This window comes from Ambystoma mexicanum, chromosome 3q (assembly GCF_040938575.1).
Source record: "Ambystoma mexicanum isolate Mex_15411 chromosome 3q, UKY_AmexF1_1, whole genome shotgun sequence".
Lineage (NCBI taxonomy): Eukaryota > Metazoa > Chordata > Amphibia > Caudata > Ambystomatidae > Ambystoma > Ambystoma mexicanum.
Genome location: NC_090926.1, coordinates 1,047,567,524 through 1,047,593,503, shown reverse-complemented (window position 1 = coordinate 1,047,593,503; position 25,980 = coordinate 1,047,567,524). Strand labels below are relative to the sequence as shown.

General features: G+C 46.5%; 1 protein-coding gene across 1 annotated transcript in view; it reads right to left on the bottom strand.

The window, feature by feature from the left end:
- The window catches only part of DNAH17 (dynein axonemal heavy chain 17), an 8,024,690-nt gene that overhangs the window by 3,889,604 nt on the left and 4,109,106 nt on the right, over window positions 1-25,980 (bottom strand). Inside the window, exon 37 of the mRNA XM_069655242.1 lies at window positions 13,133-13,290. Coding sequence (XP_069511343.1) covers window positions 13,133-13,290 — 158 coding nt within the window. The remainder of the gene's footprint in view (window positions 1-13,132; window positions 13,291-25,980) is intronic.

The window sequence follows — 25,980 nt, the reverse complement described above, 5'->3', positions numbered from 1 at the left end:
CCATTGCCGTGTAATCCTGGAAGCATTTCTTGTGATCACCCCTTCTTCCCTTGATAATGTCAGTATCTTCTCTCGGTCTTTAAAGTTCATGATTTTGGCGACCATCGGACTTGGGGGCGCACCTGGTGGGAGTTTTCTGGTCAGGGCTCTGTGTGCTCTTTCTACCACAAGCCTTGGGATAATACTTCGGGTCCCACCTCCTGAAGCAGTAAATTCTCTACATAGTTTGTGGGGTCTCTGCCTTCCTCTCCCTCTGGCAGTCCTACGATGCGCATGTTATTCCGTCTGGCCCTCCCTTCTGCATCTTCCACCTGATGCTCATGGGTGCATATATAATCAAGCACATCTGACATTTGGGATTTGGTGGTATTGCTCTGCCGTGCTCACTTGGTCTGCCAGGGCCTGTACGTCCTGTCTAAGGAGGCCCACATCCACGATAACAGCATCCAATGTGTGCTCCAGTGACGTCTTCAATGCAGCTATGGCCTCAAGTATGGGACCCTCTTCCTGCCTCCCTTCTGGTTGCTAAGAGTCTGTTGTGCTCATACTGGCGTCTGGTGGGCTGGTTTGTGTAATTTTTGAGGGCGTATGTTTCCATACTGGTATGCTTGAGCCTTCCTTTTTTTTGTTTGTCTGGCATGTATCCGCCTCTTGCTTGTGGTGCCCTTCTTGACTTTTTGTTTGTCCTCAAGTGAGGGTTTAACTTGTTCCAGTTCTTGTAACTCAAGTGTTGGAGGAGGTAGCTCTCTTTTTGGGGTTTCTGTGCTGTCTTCCGCCCAGAGGTAAATTTACTGCTACGTGTCCCTGTCCAAGATGAGGCACTATCCCCCTCCAGTGACTCCTGTCGATGAATCCCTGTGTATCGGTGTCGGTTTTCTAGGTTTTTCTGGCCTGCGCTTATTCCCTGCTAGTGTGATGTAGTATTTGGATGTTCACCTCCACTGTATTTAGTTGTACTACCTGTCGCTCTCCCTTGACGTCGCCGGGAGTTGCTGCAGTGTTGTATGTTCCGACATTTGTCTGGAAGTGGTCTGCACCGCAGTTGCACCTCTGGGGTGATGGTCTCATCCCCCCCACTTGCGTTGGTCCGTACCTGCTGTAGGTGCGCTGAGGCAGTAAATTCATGAGAGCCGAGGTGGTTTGTGTCCCGTTTTCCTTGATAGTCCCAGACCGGCTACTCGTTGCGGTCTACAGCTCTGATACGGTGGATCAATGGATTGTGCTCTCCCACATTGTTGTTGTTCTGCTGTTCATAGATACTGTCTAGGTGTCTTCTCCCTTCTGATACGGGCAAACTGCTTATGTTGTTTCTATTGGTGGAGGTTGGCGCATATCCAGGTGCAGCTTCTTCCATGCATCATCATCACCAGGGGCCATCCGTTGGTTGTTGCTGGCCCGCGATTCTCACTCGTTATCTCTGTTGTTTCAGTGCATTATGGCCTTGACCGTGTGAGCTCTTCTGCGGGTGTAGGCGGGCAACCCTCCTGCTCTCGGAGCATCAGTGGTTTTAATGGGGGCAATCTTTCTATCTCACTGTGTGCAGATCCTGCTCCCTCTACCGCTCCCAACCTCCTGGGTTGAGCGCCCTGGCCTGGCTCTTCCCACAACGCAATATGGGCTGAGGTCTTATGTTATGCCACCTCTCTCTTTGTCTTCTTGTCGTGTAGCTGGTATTTGGTGCGGCATGTGCTGCTGCTGGCGATGTTCTGCAGGTTATGGCCGGGCTTCTCCCCCCGTTCTTTGGTTAACCCTTGTCGGGGGCGTATTGTTGTGCTCCCGCCTAGCATGTTGCCATGCAATCACAAGGTGTCCTGGAGTGTTGCCTGCTTGGCATCGTGTTAACACGCCCTTTCTTCTCTCCGGGGCCATTTTTGGTTTGCAACACCGTTCACAGCTGGCTTGTTTTGCCCAGTCTCCAGGTCGTATACTGCCTGCGTGGTATTTCGTATGGGGTGGTCATACGCTCCCTATGTGGGCCCTTCTGCTCTCCTTCTGATCACATCACCGCCCCGATGCTGGTCTTCCAGCTCACCTGGTGACTCGCTACCAGCGGCTCTCCTACCCATCTGCTACACTGCGGTACTCCATGTCTCCGTAACTGCTTCCTTCGTATGGCGGTCAGGTTCTTCCTTCGCTTCCCTGGAGTCTGGTGGACTTACTCTGCCTGCGGATGATGTAGGCCAGTCTCCGCTCGTGGTGCGCTCTGCTTCTCCACACTGACGTTTACGGCTCTTCCACCCGCTGACTCTCCACCAAGCGCTGCCTCGTTGGCTGCTCATCAGTGAGCCTGGCAGTTTGGGCCCGCCATTTTGTTTGCAAGCACGTTGGTTTCTCTCTGGCCTTTTCGTGTCCGTTCCTCGCCTCGTTCCTTGATGAGGTTCTACCCAGCTGTTCTCTGGACCTTCTGACACCTTTTCGTTATGTTTTCATAAAATGTCTTTATTTTTTTTTTATTTACTTGTGCATTTATCAAAATACATGATTCTTACAAGGCTAGCTTTTTCTAAGACATCTGACAGGCCGCTCTTATTTATAAAAGTTCCCGGCTACTGTCAAGTAGACACCATGTGTCAAGTATGTGAAAAACTTCCGTAGCACGCCAAAAGGCAAAATGAGGCAGTTTAGGGCGAAGAGATAGGCGCGGTTAAGCCGTGCACAATGGCGTTGATTAACAAATCAGGCCAGGTTGACCTATCTGTGTACAGGATTGCTCGAGAGCTCCGAGGTGCTGCAACCTATCGCATGGCCGCCAAGCCACAGCCTCGATTTACCTGTTCTTGTACCATTACCTACATGCTAATATAAAAAATGAAAAATGTTAAACATAAAAAAAACATTCTTTGGGAATGGTTCTCATACAACCGAAATAAAATCTGGGCCCAAATGGATTGGGTAGTGATAGGGTCCTAAATGTCTTAGGTTATATGGCTAAATAAGGCTAATGGACCCAAATATACGAACAGGAGCCAGATGACAGCTTTAGTACAAGATATATGGGGCACATTAATATACAAAATTGGTATTAAATCAACCCCATCGCGACTTTCTTTCATAACCCCCAATTTAAGCCTGGGATGGAGGTTGGGGCCTTGGTGCATTGGAAGGCAGCGGGTAGTCTAAAGCTGAGATATGATACAGGGGCAAGAGAATAAAACATTTGAGCAGTGCAAAGAGTCATTAGGGGTAGTGGAAGGAGAAATGCTCCGGTATTCTCAATTCGACACTGGATCTCGGACCCTCAGATTAAAGTGACAGCAAGTAGACCCCTGTCACTGTTTAAAAAATACTTAAGATTCCCAAACAGGATATACAAGGCTAATATCTTCACTGTATAAAAAATTCATAGAAAGCACCCCGCACATACAGTGGCCATATATGAATGAATGGCATTCGGCCCTGGAACATACCATTCTTCCACAGTCATCAGAATTTTTATGGAGAAATATTTTCTGAAGTTAACCAGAGCTGTGCAACTCCGGGAGATGTGGTACAAGGTAATGGTTCAATGGCATTACACCCTGCTCATCCTACATAGGTTGTTACCATCAATATCTCCTATCTGTTGGAAGTGCTGTTTAAGTAAAGGGGGCTGGACACAGTCCAAACCGCAATTTATGCCCTATATGGTGATGATTATAGTGGCATTACTATTGCTGGCACAGAAATGGAAATGCAAAGAGGCCTTTTCGGCACATGATTGGGTCATAGAAGTTTGGGCATTCGTAGCTTTGGAATAGGTCACTTATTCCATTCAAGAACAACAAGCTGTGTTTCAAAAAGATTGGGGTCCAGTTTGATCTTTCTTACAAAATGACTACAGGATGCCCTTGTGCCTGCAAAGGTCAAAAAATCGTAGGCATTATGTAACGTATGAGAGCCGATGGCGTAGAAGGCACAATTTGAGAGTATCATTAGTTCCTGGGGATCCTGAGGGCTGGGTAGGTAGTAGGGAGGGCAGTGTGGGAGTGGGAAGAGTTTTGGGGTGCATTAAGTTGAAATGTTGAAATAAAAAAAAACATTCTTTGGCCGTGTTTGGTGAAGAGGCAATACCCCTTTAATGGCACAGCATACAATTGATTATAATTCTCAAATTTAGATTATCTAGGTAAGCATTCCAAGTTTTACAATCCTATATCCGACCCCTTCGACCCTGCACTAATATTGACAGATATTGTCAAATTGTAGTCCTAATTTCATTTTGGTAGCTTATCCCTGGTTTTGATTTTGAACCACCCTCAAATACAGCCCAGGCTACCCACATATGCCCCTCCTTTCCAAAAGTCCTTTCATCCCACATCAGAAACCAATGCCTAAAACATAGCAAGCCTCTCCAGACAGACACAGCTTCGATCATCTGCCACTTATCTGCTCCTTCCCTGCATACCAGGAAGCCTTCAAGGAGAGAGGAGAGACTCTGAATGCATGTGTGCATTCGTCTAGACAAGGGTAAAACGATACACTAACGCACAATTAATGCTCTTCTATGTGCGCACTGACCAGCCTGCATATAGTTGAAGCGGAAATCCCAGCACTCCGCATACAATATGGCATGTGCTTTTCTCTCAGCCACTCCAGCGACACCTACCATCCTCAATATGCGCTCCTGATCTAACGCTGTACTGCGCCCTATCCCCTTACAATGCCTAGGCATAGCACCACCTCATTCCTGGCACCTTATCGCTAACCACCTAGTTCGTGACTACCTACACACTTGTAAGCCTTGAGGGTAGCCCTCCCTAATTATTTGCAGTAGCAAATGCCCTCGGCCTAACCACTGTCAACATTTGCATTGTCTTGCGCCCGTCCCCCTCTGCCAGTGAACGCCTTACTCATTGTCAATCACTGCCCCACCACCTGGACTGCACACCACTTGAAGTGTTGTATGTGCTCACCTGCCCACTACGAATCCATTGAAAATCGTGTTGCTTTGTTATTCACTGGTATACATGTACACTAGTTGAATTGTACCATGTGCCTGCTTGCCCACTGCAAATCCATCCGTTTGCATTGTTATTCACAGCTATAACTGCACACCATTAGAATATTACTTTATGCCCGCTTGCCCACTGCCTGTAAACGCCCTTACTCAATGCTATACACTGTTCCACTTACTCAAACGCACTGGCATATGAGTTGCTTTAGCACATTTTGCATACTTCGTGCGAGTCCAGCCTATGCTCCTCCCAAATTTTGATTAATCAGCCACTCACCGCCCAACCAACTCAAGCCACATCCCAACAGACAATAACTGAGCCCTGTTGCCCGGATGCTACCTCAAAGGTTGTGATCCTATCCAGCCGCGACCCCACAGCCACACAAACAAACCCACGTACCATCCCAGTGCCTTTGCCCCATAGCACAGCAATACTACTGCCCCCACACCATCCTACACCATCTTGTTCAACGAAGCCCAGCCCACTATGATAGGCTTCCTATTCGCCGTTATGTTCCCTTTTTGCATTATTCACAATTCCATACCCTGTTCTGAAGGGGCTTTTATCAAACATAACAAAGGACTAGCCAGACTGGCCTGTCTGCGCCACCACCCCATCCCCTGCCCTACCCCTTTCCTACCCACCATCTACACATTTCCCATCCCTGACGAACAAAGACCACTCAAACTGACAACCAACATAGCCAACCAAACTACCACTAACTCCGAGTTCAACCCCACCCCCATTCTGACTTCTACTAAACCCTTTCCGCCGAAGAGACCACTAACAAAGCTACACCCATCCTGGGTATCGCCAGACTCAACAGACTCAGATCACGCACCAAATACACCCAACCGACCAATTTTATTATCTCTAGCAAAGCTTAATCCACCAAAATAAATACTACACCCACCCCCCCCCCCCACTGTCACAAAAGTTCACCTATAGCTACGGCCAAACCACTCAAAATCACCAAAGCCACATTACCTAAACTTCAACCAAGCGACCCCCTCTCAGAACCCCCACTAAACCTCGAAGCTGCACTCATCAATGCATGCTCACTTGAAGCACATGTTATCGAAATCCATGACCTCATCATTGACCAATAACTAGACATCTTAGTAGTCACCGAAACTTGGCTACACCCAGCCTCAGACCCACTACTAGCACTCGGCATTCCCCCGGATTCTCCATACTCAGGACCGACAGGACCAATTCCCAGGGAGGTGGAGTGGCCCTAATAGCCAAACCTTCTCTGCAAATCAGGGCCTGCCCCATTGACGAAACACAAGGATATGAACTCATTTTAGCCAAAAACACCTCTAACCCCAAAACAACCACCAACTTCTTGGTCGTTTATAGAGCACCAAACAAAAAGACACACCCGGATATAGATATCCCGCTATTGCTTACTCCCTATATCAAACCAAATACCAAATGCATTATACTAGGAGACTTAAATCTAGGTTATAACGACACCCTTGATCATGCAGCCACATCATTCCATGCAGCCATGCAAGTCATGAGCTTTTCACAATTAATCAATGCTCCCACCCATGATAAAGGCAGAACACTGGACTGGGTCTTAGCTCTCAATGCACAACTTTCTATTGACCCTATCCTGCCTAGCGACTGCTCCGACCACCATATGATCAGCTTCACCCTTCACACCAAGCCCTCAGCGCCCACCATGACCATTAAACCTGATACCTATGAAACTAGAAACACCCAAAAACTCACAGCGGACAACCTCTCTCCCGTCTTTAGAGAAGCCACCCTAGAAAGCAAAAACCCTACCAACCTGGTAGATTGCTACCACAAATGCCTCTATTCCGCTATTTATGCACTAGCTCCCATTACAACCAAAACTCGAAGAACAGATAAACGCACCAGTTTCTAGTTGAACAAGGAACTAGTCACCTTGAGGCGTACGAAAATAGCACTAGAGCACCTACATTAAAAAAAAAAACAATACCTTAGATTCTGTGACAGCATTTAATGATGCCAACAATATCTACAAAAAAGCAATAATATCACACAAAGCTAACGCCCTCAATCTGCGGATTATCAATGCCTCCACCGACTCCAAGGGGCTCTTCTCCATACTGAGAGAACTGGAGAATCCTTGTCAAGACACAGCACCCGTCAGCACAAGCAAAACCTGGTGTACTACAATCCAAGAAGGCCTAGCATCCAAAATAATCCTCCTACAAAAGAAAATCGCCAACAAAAAACTAATCCTTGCAGGCAAAACCCTTCCCAGCATCCTAGAGGATCTTTCAACAGCCAATCTTAGCGAGCCATTCTACTTTACCCCATCTCACAAAAGACTGTCCTAGACACCATAGCCAAACTTAAAGCATCGAACTGTAAAGACCAATTCCCTCCCCACTTAGTAAAACTCTGTGCCCCACACTCACCCCCATTATCACAGAATTTGTCAATGCCTCCTTCAGCTTCAATACAGTCCCAGCCAGCATTAAAAAAGCGTGGGTGACTCCCCTCCTGAAAAAGCCATCTCTAGACCCCTCCATCCCCACCAACAACCGACCAATAACAACGGTCCCTTTCCTATTGAAAATAATAGACAAAATAGCATACACCCAAATCCAAAACCACCTAGAATACCACCAACTACTAGGCGCCCGACAGTCAGGGTTTCGCCCAAACCACAGCACTGAAACAGCACTCCTGGACCTGAAAATACAAATGGATGCCACCAGAGAATCAGGCAAACTCTGTCTCCTAATGCTGTTAGATCTACCCACGGCATTAGATTTAGTTGACCATGACAAACTGTGCCACTCTGTCCAAAAACTTCAACTTTTCCAACAATGCCACCAAATGGGTCAAATCCTTCTTAGCCGACAGAACATCAAGAGTTTCCATTGGCAAAGAGTCGGCAGACCAAATAACAGTCCCCATACACATGTGTATGAGCGCGATATAAATAAAATATCAATTCAATTGGCGTTCCCCAAGGGTCTTGCATATCCCCCACCTTTTACAATGCCTATACTAAATTGCTATTCGCAGCCCTGGATGCCATGGGTTTCATCTACACTAATTTTGCAGATGACACCCAGATCCTCATCCCCCTATCGGGAAACCATGAGCAGGACTTGCTGCTCATCAACCAAATTTACGCCCTAATTCAAAATTGGATGGCCCACGACAGCCTCTGCCTCAATGATGATAAAACAGAGCTACTCATAGTGGGATCCTCTGCGAAAATCAACTCTCTCCAGCCTGCCTATGTTTCATTCATCATTGACGGCACCACAATTCCTGTACTCAAGCAGGTTAAAACCCTTGGTGTCTACCTAGATGCCAACCTAACATGACGAAACAAGTAAACGCCTTTTCCTCAGCCACCTCAGACACAGCGAAGCTGATCTCCTTTAGCCACAAATTCCTCAAAATACTGTATCACCCTAGCGAGAGCCCTCCTACTATCAAAGCTTGATTACTGTAATTTACTCCTCCTAGGCACTTCCAACACCAACCTGACCAAACTCCAACTCATGCAGAACAAAGCTCTTCGAGCTGCTCCAGGCATAAAGAAATCCAAGCAGATTTCCAACACCAGAAAAAACAACCACTGGTTACCCATCAAAGCGAGAATCGTATTTAAAACCTTATGCATTACACATAGATGCATCGCCAACCCAGCCCCGAAAGACCTTAACAATACAGTCACGAAAAAAACTCTTCTCCAGACCCCTTAGACCCAGCAACAACTCACTTATAGAAGTCCCACGATTTAAAAGCTTGAGAGCGGGATGTAGCAGCTTTAAAATGCTAGCCCCCTAAACACTGGAATACCCTCCCGACCAACATCAAGAATGAAGTCTCCCACCAGCAATTCAAAAAATCACTGAAAACATGGCTATTTAACCAATTCTAACCTACCCATGTAGCCCATCAGAGCATCCCAACTATGCGAAATGTCCCTGATTCTCTATGCATTGTATTTTGTTTCCCTTCCCCCTACCTACTTCATTTATAATGAAAGATTGCAATAACAAATTGTCTGTCGCTACACTGTGATACCTCAGGGTCTGGGTGTACAACAAATGTAATAAAATAAAATGAATAAATACATGGACTGTGGCAGAGGGCGTGACAGAGAGAGAGGTAGTGAAGAGAGTTAGGAAAAGAGGGACACACAGAGGGAGACAGAGAGGAAGAGAGACGCTGAGAGAGCTAGAGCTGTAAGGAAACATATACATGAGAGAGTGAATTAGGGAGAGGCGAGAAGGAGAGAAAATAGACAGAGTGAAAGAGAAAGAGAGATACAGCAAGAGAGAGCGAGAGAGAGAGTGAGGGAGGGGTTAGAAAGACTCATATAGGGCAGAGACTAGGTAGAGAAAAAAACAGATGGGAGAGTGCATCTCTATCGGACTGCACTGACTCAACAGAACAGAGCCCACAAGACTACAATAAGAGAAGAGTAGTGTGAGGGGTCAGAAATGAAAGCCAGACACAAAGTTGTCATATTTTTGGTTAAAGACTTTCATTAAATTAAACGGGTTGGGAAAATGCCTCTCTGACCCGGCTCCAAGAGGAGTTTCCCTAACTAAAACCCAAAATCAAGGATCTGTCTTTTTCAGGATGTCAGAAATCAAAAGCTGTTCTTCTATTACAAAATGTTCTATCCTAACCCTCACACTACAAACAAAATAATAAAGTGAGAAGGGAAATGTATTTAGCCTAGTATTTGCAAAAAGTGTTCTTAAATAAAAAATAAAATGGCTCCAACGTTAATGTTCTCCAAGATGGAAATTACCTTAGTTCCAGAGGGTGATTCCTTTCCCCTGGGTTCTTCACTGAGGTCCAAAAATGATTTGTGTCTTTCTTGACCCACAACAATTCTGTTAGGTACAAAGCAGTTTAGCATTGTAAATCCTTCTCTAATAAAGGTTCCTTCTTTATAAAAAGTTCCTTCTTTAACAAACACTGTATTTGCTTAACACTCCTTGTAGGTTTGCAACTTGCCTGGTATACCCCCCTACCAGGACCTCTCTTTCACTTTCAACTGCCTCCTATACTCTTCTGCCAGGACTTCTCTTGCACTCACAAATGCCTGGTTTTCTTCTCTGCCAGGACTTCTCATATATTATAGTTCCCCATTATAGTCAAGCAGTATATACCTTTCTCAGATTGGTATATCTACTTGTTTCACTGTTCTTTTAGACTTTCCCCACAGCTGCACTTCATGCACCCCTTTGTTGGTGGGGGTCTGGTTGGCACTAAGGTCTTTCAATTCGCAAACAATGTTCTTATTGTTTCACTTTCCAAAACTTCATAATGTTCAAATTGTCTTTGGCCCGGTCGCCGAAAACGCCACAGGGTCCAAATCTTGCTTTGTCTGACTCACTGGCTCTATGTAGCGTCTTCGGTCTTGGTCGTGCTTAAGCGGCATACCTTTGCTGCTTGCTCCCCACTCTTGATGGCTCTGACATTTCTCTAGCTTCTCCCGTGGCACCGCTCCTGCACGCATGCTTCTCTTCCGCTCCTGGTAAGGACAACGCTGCGTATCCCAGCCACCGGACACCCCAGAACCCTCTTGCGACTTCTGGCGTCTCCTTGGCCTGCAATGTTCGCACCATGTTACTTTTCTTCTCTGCTGGTGAGCTCCTTCGCTCCACCTCATTGGCTCATGCCACCAGCTTCGGCACACCTTCAATGGAGATGCCACGTCTTCTCCTGAGATCCCTCTCATAGTTTGGTTAGCATTTATAAAGGTCCAGCGCACAGGTGCTTTCGCAAAACGACTAGCACGCTGATTGAGCTTGATGCTCCTGCTGCTCTGCATCAACTCCTTAATCCTCCTCGTCTCAGTACTTAGGTGGTTGTGGGAACTGAAGTCCACTACTATCAGCTGATTACTTAGGTGGTTGTGGGACATGAACTTCACAGATGGTTCCTGATGCATAGTACTTGGAGACTCTTGCTAAATGATTCTATATGGAAGATCAGTTGTGCCTGAGGGAACATTAGTACTAAAAAGCATTTTCTTTGAGCTTTTACCCTTCAAGTTATGGATGGAAGTTTTGTGTAATGGGTTTTGGAAAACGGTTTCTTTTTTTCCTGATAGGGGGAACAGACACATGGCAATAGGCCATTAGAGTATTGGGTAACAGGGGGTCTTCCTCATGAGAAAATGTGGGATACCGCACCTCATCCAATGAAGCCATGACATCTCCTCTGTGGCTATCTCCTCCCATGTGATACCGCTTACATAGCCACCCCCAGGGTCAGGATCAGGTATCCTACCGCCGGGGAATCCATGATGACTGCATTGGATTCAACACAGTAGGTAGTGAGAGTCAGACTCCTGTGATATTGAGGAAGCGAGAGAAATAGACCATACCAACCTAGATAGTGACAGCTTAACATGCCAGACAGCACTGACCGAGAGAGAAAACAGAAAGTGCTCGTGACAACACGACTCTTGCCCACAGAAGGAGATAGAGAAAGGAAGTGTAGAGAAAGAAAGAGAAAAAGAGTGGTAGACAGAGAGATTGATACACCAGATACTGCTTGCTTGAATGAATTGTCTCTCTGCACTCAAATATAAGATACCAATGCCTCACACAATCCTCATTGCTTTATTTTACTGTTTTATTTCATTAAAATATTTCTGTATGTTTTGCAATTTTGAGGCACCATATGACTATGTCAAAATTGTGCTTTAATAAATACCAGCTAGGGAACCCGGCGTTGCCCGTGCCCTGATCGAGTGGTGCCTCACGTGCCCTGGAGGATGTTGCTCTTGTCCTCACGTCAGCAAGTCTTGCTTCAGTTTGCTCTGGTGTTTTATGTGCCCTGGAGGATGATGCTCTTGTCCTCACGTCAGCAAGTCTTGCTTCAGTTTTCTCTGGCATCTCATTTGCCCTGAAGAAAGTTGCTCTTGTCCTCTGGTCGGCAAGTCGTGCTGTTGTTTGTTGTTGTGTTTCAGAAGCTCTTGATATTGATTTTCGCTTTGAATCAGATGGAACTTTTCCAAGTAATGTTAGTTTTTTGTGCGTCATGTTTCAGTCACTCAATGGCATCAGCACATTTGAGAAAATGGGCCTCATTACAAGTATGGCGGTACAGTAACAACAGCGCCGGTAGTGCTACCAACACTGTTGCTACCGTACCGCCATACTACGAGCTGTGCTCGCGGGTGCCTGTCACAAGCACAACTCAGGGCTGAATGGGGATGGGGAGTCCCTTATTGTCAGCACCCGCGAATGGGCAATTACCCGGTCCGCCGACCTCGGCATGACCAGGTTATTGCCCATTTGCGGATTCCGGATAAAATGCAACTCCGGCGGCAGCCATGCCGGTTCTACCGACACAGCTACCACCAGAGTTGTAATGAGGGCCAATGTCGAAGAATTATTGATTGTGCTCTCTCATCATGAATGAACTTAAGTAAACTGTAAGCTTGCCATTTTCCATATTTGGAGTGGCGTGATAAAAAGCTTTTTTTAAAAAATTCCTTTAAAAATGCTTTACTTAAAACTTTGAAACTGTATACAGTAGTAGGTATAACCAACACATCGAACATTTTGCTTCAGACACTTTTCCAAATGTTGCCTCCTTCTAGTACCTTCTGTAGTGAATCGGGTTCAGGTGTCTACGGAGTGAATTTTTTTGCATCCAAATATAGACTACAATCTTGCCCAGACAAATGAAGAATCCATGCAAAATTTGGTTGCAGTGGGTTGAACAGCGTGGATTTGTATAGCCGGAAAAACATACACACACACACATCCCAAAGGTTTTTTGCATATATGATTTTTGCATCAAAACATAGACTACGATCTTGCCCCAGACAAAAGAGGAACCCATGCAAAATGTGGTAGACGTGGGTTCAACGGTGTGTATTTGTATAGCTGGACAATCATACACACATACAAACATTCAGCTTTATATATAAAGATGTTTTAATGCATACTCTACTTTTTACTCCATGACATTTAACCAGTAGAAAATGTTTTAAACTTTACAGTATCCTCTCCTAATGAGCGAGAACTGATGTATCAGGCATGTTACTCTATGGAAGAGAATCAGTATCATACATAATTAGTCTATTACTAAGTGTATAAAAGGGCAATATCTCCCAAACAATCATACTATGGCCAGTATCCATAAAATAATATTGACGACAAATTCAATTTTAGTGGCATTTATCTGTTAAATACCTGAACAACGCTTTTAAATTTTCAGGCAACTCAGCACGTCCAGCATATCCAGGGTTCATGGTAATGAACATTCCGACTGATGGTATAAGCTGAATCATATCCCCCAGAAAATTAAACATTTTCTTTTTTGCACGAATGGCATCTTGTACACATTTTACCTACAATTAAAATGTTCAGCATTAGTAACTAGCACAGATTGATACATTTTTACATCCTAGAAATAGCAAGGTCAAATGAAATGCATTCACTTTAGACGCTTTTCCAAGGATGAATTCAAGGATCACTTTTATTTGATGATGCATACAAGATTAATGATACCTGAGTTTGTGCTATTTAAATATGACTGCACTGTTTATTGCTGCCTTGCTGAATAGAATTAGGAAGTCCAAGAATACAATCTGTATATCTTTGTGATTTCTTATTATGTGCCTCATTACAAGTTTGGCAGTGTTCCTGTAGTAAATCCGCCGGAATACTGCCAAACAGAATTACTCTTACCGCCACTCGGTCTGGTGGATTTACCACCTGATTACAAGTGGTGGCATGGTGGTGTTAGTCCCCATTTATAGAGTTCATTGGACTCCATGAGGATTTCAGCAGAATTACCTCGGCAGTAATTCTGCCGATTTGGCGATTTTCTGGCAGTAAGGTGGGGGGTTTACCTGCAGCATTTTACTGAAGGTTTTTCCTCTGCATCACTGCCAAAGTTTTAGTACGGGTGTGCAGTAATGTGGAAGTAAACCAGTGGGAACAAAGTTACCAATGCATTCCGGACGTTTGTTTCCCACAACGCCATACTTGGAATGAGGCCCATAGTTATAAATCTTACTGAATCTTCAACAAGTGTTTAACTGTTGCTACAGCTTGATCCGGAGGAAGAAAAGTCATACTGTACAATAAAAAATTAAAATGGGGCAGAAAGGAGGGTAGGAGAAATGTTGACAGCCCATCTATAGGTCCGCCCATATTTTGTTTCTCTGCCCAATTACTGAAGTATTTTTTTTTCACAAAAAGAACCTTAACATTTTAAGATCAATTAAAACTTTTCACAATACTTTGGGCCTCATTACGAGTTTGGAGGTAGCCATGCCCTTTGTAAGGGCATGGCATATAGACTACAATCTTGCCCAGACAAATCTTGCCCATGCCCTTTGTAAGGGCATGGCTACCCGCAAACCAGGGTCCAGGTGGGGGTTGCCTGAATGGTGAAATACCGGGCCATTCCGACCTTGGAGGGCCCGGTATTTCCCCATTCAGGGAACCCGGTCCATCCCCATTCACATTTGAGCCCCCATAGGGCTCAATGGGAATGGGGAGCATGTTAACAATGTTAGCATGCTGGGCCGATCGCGGGACCCGCTAAGGGCGTCTGGTAAAACCAGGCCTCCTGAGCAGGTCCCGCGAGTGGACCTCATAATGGGGAAGTAAGGGGTTAATGGCTCCAGCACCTTTACCGGTGCCATTAACACCTTACCGCCCTCCTCGTAATGAGGCCCTTTGTGTAGTTCAGTCTATTCATCTGCCACCTTATATTATGATCTCTTCATTATTCACAAATGTCCCCTAACCCTCTTCTTTCTCCATGATTATTTGTATTAACAATCAGGAATAACAATCGTCTATCTGGCGTTCTATCCATCAGTGCCAAACACAGATTGAGGCTGCAACAAGACAGCTTGCTTGCTCCAAACTTTTGCGTAGTAGCAAAGAGCTTCAGAATAATTTTAATTCTGAAGACAATGCTGTTGAACCTGGGATACCAATATCCATGCCCTCACAGTCTATGACAGCTACCTCACAAGTTATGAAAGAAGGGACAAATGGGTGTGATGCTAAGAATAAGGAAGTGGTTTAAGCAGAGAATCACCTGGGAGCCCTCTGCGCTAACACAGCTGAAATCAATGGGGGATCAGTCAGGCCAAAAGGTAATGTTAAACATGGATAGGGGGACGGCGGTCTCCAAGACTTCAGGGCCTTGGCGTCTCCATCAAAAGCAGTTGTTGCTGGACCTTGTGGCTTGTTGAAATGTTGGGGATTTTCAGAGATGGGTTGTAGTTGTAGGTTCCAATACTTTCACCACATCTCGGCCCAATCAGAGGAAGCTTAATACTTCGGAAACTGAGAAAAGGGAAACCTTCACACAGACAACCCACTTTTCCAAGAAAGGCCATGAAAAGGACTGTCAAACAGACCCTACCGAATCCTGTCATGCAGGGGTGTCTCTTCAGGTAAAAATCGTCACTCCCGCTTCTGGTCGGAGGAACAATTTATCACGAGAGGTCTTTACACCGCCTATTAAGTCAGTCTCGTTGGTTGCTCCTCCACATAGTAAGGACATCCGGCCAAGGAAATCTAAAAGGGCCAGTATTGTGGACCCCAGTCTCAGGAGCTTTGCCTTGGATGCGAGGAATTTTATCATCACTAATGTTGCCAGGCCAAATCAATTAGAATCGTGGGAGGCCTTGGAAAACAAAATTCTTGCTTGGCTAAATTCTTAATTGGGCACTTATTGTGTGAGAATGCAAGACCTAAAAGTCCTCTGTAGAACTCAAATTGCCAATTGGTCTCCCATTGACAATACAGACTGCATCATTGTGGGATGTGGAACCAGCAGCCTACCGCTGTATCTGAATAGAATCTCACTCTCACAGCATATATACTCTCCTACTAACCTGAGAATTGTTTTGAATTAATCAGCTTTCGTCTTCCCCCTCAGTAGCATTGTTTAGCTATCTGTTCTATTTACTGCTGCCTTTACTGTTAAGTATCCGTTCTTGTTATTGTTTCAGTGCTTGTATTGGTGTTTTGTGTGGTATGTCATTTGTATGATTTATGTTATGCGCCCTGATGCCTGCGGGCTTTCAGTGTTTTATAAGCATACAAAATAAATTAAAAAAAATAAAATTCTACATTATCACTTCGTTTCTTCCTGAGGAAGCTGCATTAACAGTGAAACGTGTGTCAAGTATTCATGTCAGGTTGGGTTGACTGCCTGCCGCTCTGCTGATTTACCCATCAAGGATCAGTGACGCATGAGGACCAACACTGCCAACAGTGAAGGATCCTTGTTGGAGTCTGGTCCATCTTGCTGCCATCCTCTGCCCGGGACTGCTGGTGCACCGCTGGAGATTTGTTCCACCTGCGACTGGGTTGTTGCCTTGGTGGTCTGACCGTGCATTGACCATCGAGGGTTTGACTGTTTGCTGCTCTGCTTTGTCTCCCGCCCCGGGACCTCATAGACTGTTTAGTTTCAGCTCTCATAACAGCCATTTTGTCATATAACAGGCCAAACCAGAAATTAATAACTGCTCAGGTACCCGGCTGCTAAGGTCAGCGATATTGTGGAGGAGAACACATTCCCCTCCTGCTGTGACAGGAAATCCTGAGTCACGTGAAGAAACCATGGGCCGTGAGCACTGAATCCCAAATTCGAGAGTGCAGTGAACCAACCTTCTGAGTTTTGACAGAAACCTCAGAATCAGAGGAATGAGGGGAAATGTGTATCACGCTTCGTTGTCCAAAGGGAAATGCACATCATCCCCTAAGGATTCTGCATCCTGTCCCAGGGCTGCTGTAATGCATGGGCACTTGCGGTATAGAGACGTTGCGAAAAATATTAGCAGGAGACCTGAGCCTTTCAGCTCCCATTAGTGGTTGCTTGCTCTGGTAGGTCGACGACCCTCGAGCTGTTTGGGCTGGTAGATTTCCGACGCTGAGGTATCACCTTGGGTCTCAATGACCCGGAACTATACCTTGAAAAGTCATCGGTGCTTGCACCAGTACAAGCCTGAAAGACCACAGTGATCACTCTGGTCAAAGTGCTTGAAGAAACCTTAGTGCTTATTACACCGGTAGAAGCCAACTTGGTCTTGGAGCTGAATCCAGTAACGCGGTGGCTAACTACTACAGGGCCTGCGTCCCTCCCGCTTGCACAGGGTGCCTGACTTACCTGGTGTCTCAACACATGTGAAGAGGTAAATTCTTAAATGTAGCTTGGAGACAACGTGCTGATTACCTCCCTCCACCGCAACAATCTGAGACGAAGAGCCCTATGTGAAACCAGAGCAGGCTTACCACCACTCTTCAGTGCCTAAACCCTCAAGGCCCTGTGCGTGGGAATCCGCCACTGCAAAAAGCCTGCAGGATGTAAAAGCTTTGAAAAATTTGGGTGTGCTTTGGAAAGTCAAATTTGGGTGTGTTTTTGGAAAGTCAAATTTGGGTATGTTGGAATGTTAAATTTGGGTGTGTTTTTAGAAAGTCAAATTTGGGTGTGTTTTGGAAAGTCAAATTTGGGTGTGTTTTGGAATGTTAAATTTGGGTGTGTTTTTAGAAAGTCAAATTTGGGTGTGTTTTGGAAAGTCAAATTTGGGTGTGTTTTTGGAAAGTTAAATTTGGGTGTGTTTTGGAAATTCAAATTGGGTGTGTTGGAATGTTAAATTTGGGTGTGTTTTTAGAAAGTCAAATTTGGGTGTGTTTTGGAAAGTCAAATTTGGGTGTGTTTTTGGAAAGTCAAATTTGGGTGTGTTTTGGAATGTTAAATTTGGGTGTGTTTTTAGAAAGTCAAATTTGGGTGTGTTTTGGAAAGTCAAATTTGGTTGTGTTTTTGGAAAGTTAAATTTGGGTGTGTTTTGGAAAGTCAAATTTGGTTGTGTTTTGGAAAGTCAAATTTGGGTGTGTTTTTGGAAAGTTACATTTGGGTGTGTTTTTACCTGTTAGCCCAGTGACTGTCTCTTACTGTTCACTTGCTTATTTCCCCTAATACCTCCTCTCTCTATCTGCCCATGGCATTATCCATTATTCCTATTTACTCAAACTGCTTTACTATCAACTATCCTTCCCTTCTCACTAAGTCTGGCAAGAAGAAATTTAAAAAGGATATTTTGGCCTCTAACCCAGGTCTCTGCATCGCTGATACCTATTCCAGTACTTCTGCCAGACAAACCCTCACTGACATTCTTTTTGTTGTTCCTTCTCCTGATCTTTGGACCCCTAATATGGTCTCTGTGCTCTGTCCTGTATCCTCCCTTCCCATTAATGGTGGCACCCATTGGGATGTCCATATGGATTCCTTTGACTCCTCCAGAGTCACCATTAATGTCTACCTAAATGGCACTGTCACCTTCTCAACCCTTCCTCTCCCTTTGTCTGACTCTCACCCTCAAACAGCCCCCTCCACGCTCCACTCTTCTATATCTAATACTCTTGATATCCTTACCCCGTCATGAGGATACGCCTGAAGCGCAAAGCCAAGTGTAACTCCTGGTATGACGCAGACCTCATCACCCTAAAACGCAAGTGCAGGGTGGCCGAGAGGAAATGGTGTGCTTCATGTTCATCTTCTGACAAACTTGCTTGCAGCCTGCTGCAAAGCAATATCGGATCTCCATCCTCACCAAGAAGAGAGCTCATATCCAAGCTTGCATCTCTGCGGCATCTCGGCTGAACTCTTCAAAATCTGCAGGGAACTGGCCAATCCTGCCACAGTCTCTACCTCTCCTGTCCCTTCCCAGTCCCTCTGCACAGCACTGGCTTCTCACTTCATTTCTAAATCTCAGGACATCCTGTCCTCACACTATCGCCTCCATCCTTCTATTCACTGCTCTTCCTCTGACCCTTCTGCAGCCACCCCCTCCCTCCTTCTCTGCCTTTCCCCTTTTCTCTGCAGATGAGGTTTCTAGACAAGTCCGATCTATGAACGTCTCGCTGAAACAGGTTCACCCCTGTTCCTCCAAAACTATCAAGGGTCCCTGGATCCCACGCTGGCTGATTTCTGCAATCACTCCTTCATCACTGGAGTCTTCCCATCCCCTTTGAAGAACTCCCTTGTGCACTCTCTTCTCAAAAAACCCTCTGCCGACCACTCCTGCCCGGCTAACTATTGCCCAATCTCCATCATTCTCTTCCTGGGCAAGCTCCTGGAGACACTGGCCATCTCCCAGCTTAATCTCCACACTGAATCTGTTGGTTGTCTTCATGACCATCAGTCTGGCTTCAGAGCTGCCAGAAGCTCGGAAACTGCTCTCCTGAACATCTGTGAAGACCTGCTCTCCAACCTTGCCTCCAACACCCCAATGCGTCCTCATCTTGCTTGATCTCTCTTCTGCCTTTGACACTGTCAATCATGCCATTCTGCTCAACCGTCTCCGTGATAACCTGGGTATCACTGGTCAGTCTCTGGTGTGGCTGACCTCTTTCCTCTCCAACTGATCCTCCCAGGTCCAACTTGGGTCCTTCCTCTCCAATATCTTTTTCTCTACCTGTGGTGTCCCTCAGGAATCTTACCTCGCTCCCTGGCTGTTCAACCAATACCTGGCACTCCTTGCCAACTACATCACCGCTCTCTGACCCAACTTTCAGTGCTATGCGGATGATACCCAGCTCATTTTCAGGCAACCCTCAGGCCCCTCCTCTCCTTCGGTCATCTCTGACTGTCTGTCTGCCATCCAGGAGTGGTGTGCCGCCAATGATCTCTTCCTTAATGCCAGTAAGACTGAGATTCTACTCATCGGCACACCCACTACCTCCTTCCCAGTAGCTCTCTGGCCAGCCTCTCTTGGCCCTCTTCCTGCTACCATCTGCAAGGCTAAAAAACATGGGGTCATCTTCATCTCTACGCTCTCCTTTTCTCCTCACATCTCTGGCATCTCTAAGAAGTCACACTACCAGCTGCACCTGGTATTCTTCCTTTCTTCTCCTTCCCCCAGAAGCTCACTGTCTCCAGAGCCCTGGTTCTCTCTAGGCTGGTGTTAGGCAGAAACCTGTGCAGTTCCCTCTGGGACCACTGCAAAAGATTTAAGACTTCAGGTGTTTGGCAGTAAACCCACTTGGTAGCAGTCTGTACCACACAGATTCACTTGGTAGCTGTGGCTGAGCAGTCAGACTTCCCTCAAGAAGAGTTAGGCAGTATACAGAGTATTCACAATAGGTGAAGAGAACACAATAGAACAAGTAAACACTGACCAGGGCTTGGTGTAAAAGAGATATAATTATTTATTTAAAAACCACATCTAGAAAAACAAACAGGCACTAATAGTAAGCAATTCAAAAACACGGTCACTAAAAGATATACACTCCCTTAAAAGAATATTAGACAAGTCTTAAGTAAAGCCCCACTTATTTTCAGACAGCGGTGAGCGCTTAACGAAGATGGCACTCTAATAGTTCGTTTTTAAAAGGGAGAGATCAGCAGAGAACAAGTTGAAACAGATCCCAAGATTTTTACAAGAACATAACAAGAGAGGAAGGCAAAGTAAAACCGTGAAGTTAGAGTTCAATAGGCCGGATCCACTTTAAGAGGATCAAACGAAATGTGTCCAAGGTCACATGGTTGCAATGCACAAAAGTCTTGTAACGGTTCAAAAAAAAGGAGTTGGACCAAAGAAAGGGACCAGTTAGAGGGTCAAGGCGGCCAGCCCAGTCCAGAAGGTTAAGGAGTTATTATTACCTTGTAGCAATCTTTAGAAAGGGAGGCCTGGCAGACACGGTACCTTAAAATGGTGAGAACACTCCAGCGGGGGCAGTTGTTCCTGGTGCTTCGTCCGGGGGAAGAGAGGATCTCGTCGTGGAGGAAGACAGGAGTCTGCTGCACTGCCAGGGAAGAAACCAGCCGCGGAGTTTCTCAGGTACAAGGAGCGGTCCGTTGATTTGCGGTTCAGTAGTGAGTGGCTATCCGGCCGCCAGGGTGCTTGGCACAGGCAGTTTGACCACAAACCAGTCTGGGGTGCGAAGTAGGAAGGTAAAAACTGGTTGTGCCCACTAGTCAGGGGAAGAAGCCTCTCCATCCGGGAGATCTTCTCTGTCGTCGGGAAGTGGTGAGTCGGTTCCGCAGGGCTCCACCGGTGGTGTCATCGTGGTAGGTCGGCTCAGCTTCTCCCTCGTCGGATTCTCAGGTCCTGTGGCGACTTCTGAAGTTCCAGTCCCCAAAGCCCTGCTTTTATGCAGCATACCCCCATTCACTCAGCCTAGCTGTCAATCAAACATGCTAAGTGGTGAGCCGGCCGGCTCATCACTTGGGCTAATCACACAAGAGTGCGACTTGAGTTACCAAGGTAACTCAGTCCAGGGTGCCTAAACCCCCTCCCACACCCCCTGTGGTACCCAGACAGAGTGGCACCACTTTTGGAGGCTTCTGTGGAGAAGCCCACCAAAAAGTGGAACAAAGGGCGTGACTTGGGTTGGAGTCACAGAAGAGAACACAGATGCCATTTTAGAATCGAGTCCTGGCAAAAAATACCAACCGGCGAATGAATATTAAATAAATAAACCGGCGGTATGTTCGAGGCTATGAGAATTAAATAATTAAAGTTGGTAGCCTCGAACAATGGGAAAATCCCATAGGAAAATATTTGCGGTCGAATATAAAATGTAGTTTCCACTGCCACCAGCCAAAACTCGATCAGGGGGGACGGAGACGTGCCCCCTCGACTAACAGACCCCGGGGCAATCGAATTGCCCCGACCAGTACGTCCACAATATGATGGTTTGTACTGGTTTCTGTTAATAATTTGGGACTAGTAAAGCCAATGGTGACTTTACATGCCCTGGGAGACACTAGTCAGTCCCAGGGTATGGAGTCTATGGTGGGGGTCACTATGACACCCCTGTGTTACTGCACGGAGGGTGCTGTGTAACACACATAATAAAAACACATGAGACCCTATGGAGTAAAAGACCCCATAGCCAATAAAACACATTAACAGTCAAAAGAACACCATAAACATGTCCAAGAGTGGGAGAAAAAGAGTCTCACTCTTGGCAGGAGGAAAAAAACAAACTCCAGAAATCCAGCAAAGCTGCTGGGGGACTCACTAGGTTAGGAAATTCAGCCTAAAGAGAGAATTCTCCCTAACAGCTGGATTATTTTAACAGCCTCTATCTAAACCTGCCTGCCTCTACTCTCCGCCCTCTGCAACTTATCCAGAACAGGACTGCGAGACTTGTCCTTGGCCTCAAGCCCAGGGATTGTATCTCTCCAGGACTGAAATCTCTGCACTGGCTCCCAGTGGATGCAGGATTAAGTTCAAAACCCTCTGCATTGTCCACAAGGCTTCTGGGGCCTGGGGCCGCAATACCTTCAACTCTCTTTTCCTAAATATCTTCCTTCTCGAGCTCTTCGCTCATCCGCATCAAACTCCCTCAGGGTCAGTCCCTTCTGCAAGCAACGAGTTGGTGGCAGATCTCTCTCTTCGGCAGTGGCCTCCCTCTGGAACAGCCTTCCTGCCTTCCTGATGCTTGAGGAGAACCATCTCCGGTTCCAGAAGCACCTCAAAACCTTGCTCTTTGCTTCTGCTACCCCCCCTCTCCCCTGTGAATTCCTGGTGGAAACTGCACTGGTTACATGGCCACCCTTTCTGATCTTGGGCCCAGGCTCCACCAGTTGCCCACCTGCACTACCTCCCTGGCAAACCCTGCACCTGTGGACTGGTTTCTGTTTCCCTACAGTCCCCCTACCAGCACTTATTTCTGCACTTACCTTGCACTTGCCAGCAGCTGGCCATTTTTATTTATCTTATTTATTCTATTATCCTATGTACTATGTACTGCAATCCCCTCCCTTCACCCACGCACTTTTCCCTTTCCCCCTCCCCATGCACTTGCGCGATCTGAATGACACCTGACCTAGTAGGGTCGTTATCTGTCATCCCTTTGTTCTCCCTCCCTTGACTCGTTGCGCCTTGAAACATTCGTGTATAGGCGCATTATAAATGCCATATCATATCATATCATATCATGGTGTAAGGCCCTCAGGCCAATCTCCGCCTCTTTGATGGGCGATTTGCTCACCTCATCAACTTCCTCCCTTCCCCAGCTGTCCCCTACTCACCTCCCTTGGCTACCTTGCCCTTTTACCCTTCCTCCCCTGCCCCATCTCACACTGCCTCCACACCTCCGCAGGGCGTACCTCTGATTTGTACCCCTCCCCAGAAGTTCTTTAAGGCTGCCAACCTTCTTCATCTTGCCACCCTATCCTTGCTCCACTGTCAAACACTCCTCTGACATCTGCCACCTCCTTAAGAACTTGACCTGGATGTCCTTGGTCTTACTGACGCTTGGTTCACAGCTAGCTCTGTCACAAGCTTTGACACTCTCCTCCCTGACGTCTACAATATCCTCTCCGCCCCCAGATCCACCCGGCCCGGATGGGGTATAGCCCTGATATTCCCTGAGTCGATTCCTACCTCTGTCATCCCCACCCAGAACTACTCCTCTTTCGAATGTTTTGTCTGTAGGCTCTGTCTCTCTCTTAGCCACTCCCTTACCATTGCTACTCTCTACCGGCTCCCTGGCCAAGTCACCTGTTTTCTCTCTGAATGGGCTGACCTCACCTCCGCCCTGTCACAACCCGTGACCCAAAACCCCACTGGCATGGTCACATGCCAGGTAGGGTTAAGACTCAAGGTTCACTTGGGGCCCCAATGGCCTTGCACTATCCTCATGGACTCTCCTGGAGTCAGTCCTGGCGCCTTTGGCGCCAGGCTCATGTTCAAGTTGGAACACTGTCTTGAAGGACTACTTTTTCATTGGAGGCCTGCAGCTAACATGGAGGCACCTACACAGCCTAGTTCCTAGAACCAAACTGTGCGGAGCAGTGTTTTGGGTGTGCTAGCCAGCACCACTTTACCCGGACTACTTTACTAGAGGGCTATATAAACCACACCCAAGTTACAGAATGTGCTTTGCGTTATTCTGCAGCCAGCAGCGTGACGCTCATCGTGTCCAGAGATAAGAAACCGGCGATCCTTGAACAACGGACCTGCAGAGGAGACAAAGAAAATTATTAGCAGTCTCAGCTTACCTGCAACTTTCCATCTGTCGATTGTCCGTCTTCCTGCTGCTCGTGGTCTTCCATCCAGTCTGCAGCATCATCGGGACACCACAAACTCACCGGAACGAAGCACCTGGAGGGAGAGAGAAAGAAGGACAACGTTAGTACCGGTTACTCACGGCATTTACAGCAGTAACCACGAGAATCTCACCTGGCTGGGCATTTCTTTGCCGGCGCCGCTCCGGAAATCTTCACACGGCCAGAAAGACCATCGCGACCTGAAAAGGAATAAAGAATACAGGTTGGCAAAAGAAGACATTACCGCGCCGCACTTTGCGCTTAACCTACCATCTATCATACGCTCCTACGTTCATCATCCTGGCAGAAGCCCGATCCAAGCTGCGCATCCATCGACCCTCCGTGCACATAAGGGGGAATACTCCATGCATGTAAATACTCGGAAACGTGTTCACTACTGAAAATTGTAATATATACCTTCCCCTCCCCTCCCCCTGTGTGTTCTGATGTACATTTGCACTGTAATTACTGTTATAACATGTATGCATTTACCGTATGTAACCAAGCTTAAGTATTCTTGTACTGTTGCGCCTGGCCTACTGCATTTCCATTTTTTGCTCAAATTTTCAGTGTTTGGAGACGACACCCAACTCATTTTCAGGCTTCATCCAGCCACCTCCTCTCCTTCCCTCATCTCTGACTGTCTAATTGTCATCCAAAATTGGTGTGCTGCCAATGATCTGTGCCAATGATCTGTGTCTGAATGCTAACAAAACTGAGATCCTCCTCATTGGCACACCTTCTCCATCCTTTCCCCTCACTCTCTGGCCGGCCTCCCTTGGCTCTCCTCCTGCCCCTACCTGCGAAGCTAAGAACCTCGGGTCATCTTTGACTCCACACTTTCCTTCTCTGTACACATCTCGGACGTCTCTAAAAAGTCTCACTTCTTACTCCACCTAGTTAGAGGTACTCTTCCTTTCCTCTCCTTCCCTCAGAAGCTCACTGTCTCCCAAGCTCTGATTCTCTCTAGGTTGGACTGCTGTAACAGCCTCTACTCTAAATCTACTCTCCGCTCTTTACAACTAATCCAGAACAGGACTGCAATACTTGTCCTTGGCCTCAAACCCTGGGATCACATCTCTCCAGCTCTGAAATCCCTTCATTGGCTCCCAGTGGATGCAAAGATTAAATTTAAAACCCTTTGCATTGTCCACAAGGCTCACCTACTCCATGAACATTAATTGTGTGTGTGTTACACAGCACCTTCAGTGCAGTAACACAGGGTTGTCTTTTAGACTTCCCTCTGCCTCAATTTTTCTGGGACTGACTACTATCTCCCAGAAACATGTAAAGTTGTCATTGACTTTATGTAGTCTCTTTAAACTACAGACCCAGTACACCCCATCTTACATTGAGTATTGGAAAGGGTTAATTCCTATCCCTTTTTGCCTGTGTCTCTTGGAGCACTGTTTCGCTCCCTTTACATTATGACCTGGCTGGTGGCAGTGGTAACAACCCTAACTTTTCTACCACGGTTATATTAAATAACCATGGTATTGTTTTAGGCTATTATATTAGCCTTGAACATACACCTGCTTGACCAAATACATTTTATTTTGGCTCCGGCTGGGTTTAGTCGCCATTTCTTTTTGTTAAAGTCTTTCTCGTGTTCTCTGTGCGCCAAACCGGGGATGATTCCTTTGTTTGCTGTCTTTTCGCGGGCTTCTGCACAGAAGCCCTCCTTAAGGCGCCTGAAAGCCTGGGTAGGCAGGATGTGAGGGAGGGGTCTTCGGACCTCTGACATGGGTTCCCTTGGTAACCCAAGTCGCACTCTTGTCTGATTGGCTAAGGGGACTGGCCTTGCCAGGACTGCCACCCTGCTATGTGATTGGCAGCCAGGCTGTATGAATGGGGGAAAACTGCATAAAAAGCAGGTTTATGGGACTGGAAAGACAGAGTCACCACTGGAACGCAAGAACAAATGAGGAGCTAACTGAAGAGGACCCCTTCAACGACTGAACCACCCTGTGAAGCCCTGCTGCAGGTCCGAATCGTCAGAATCCGC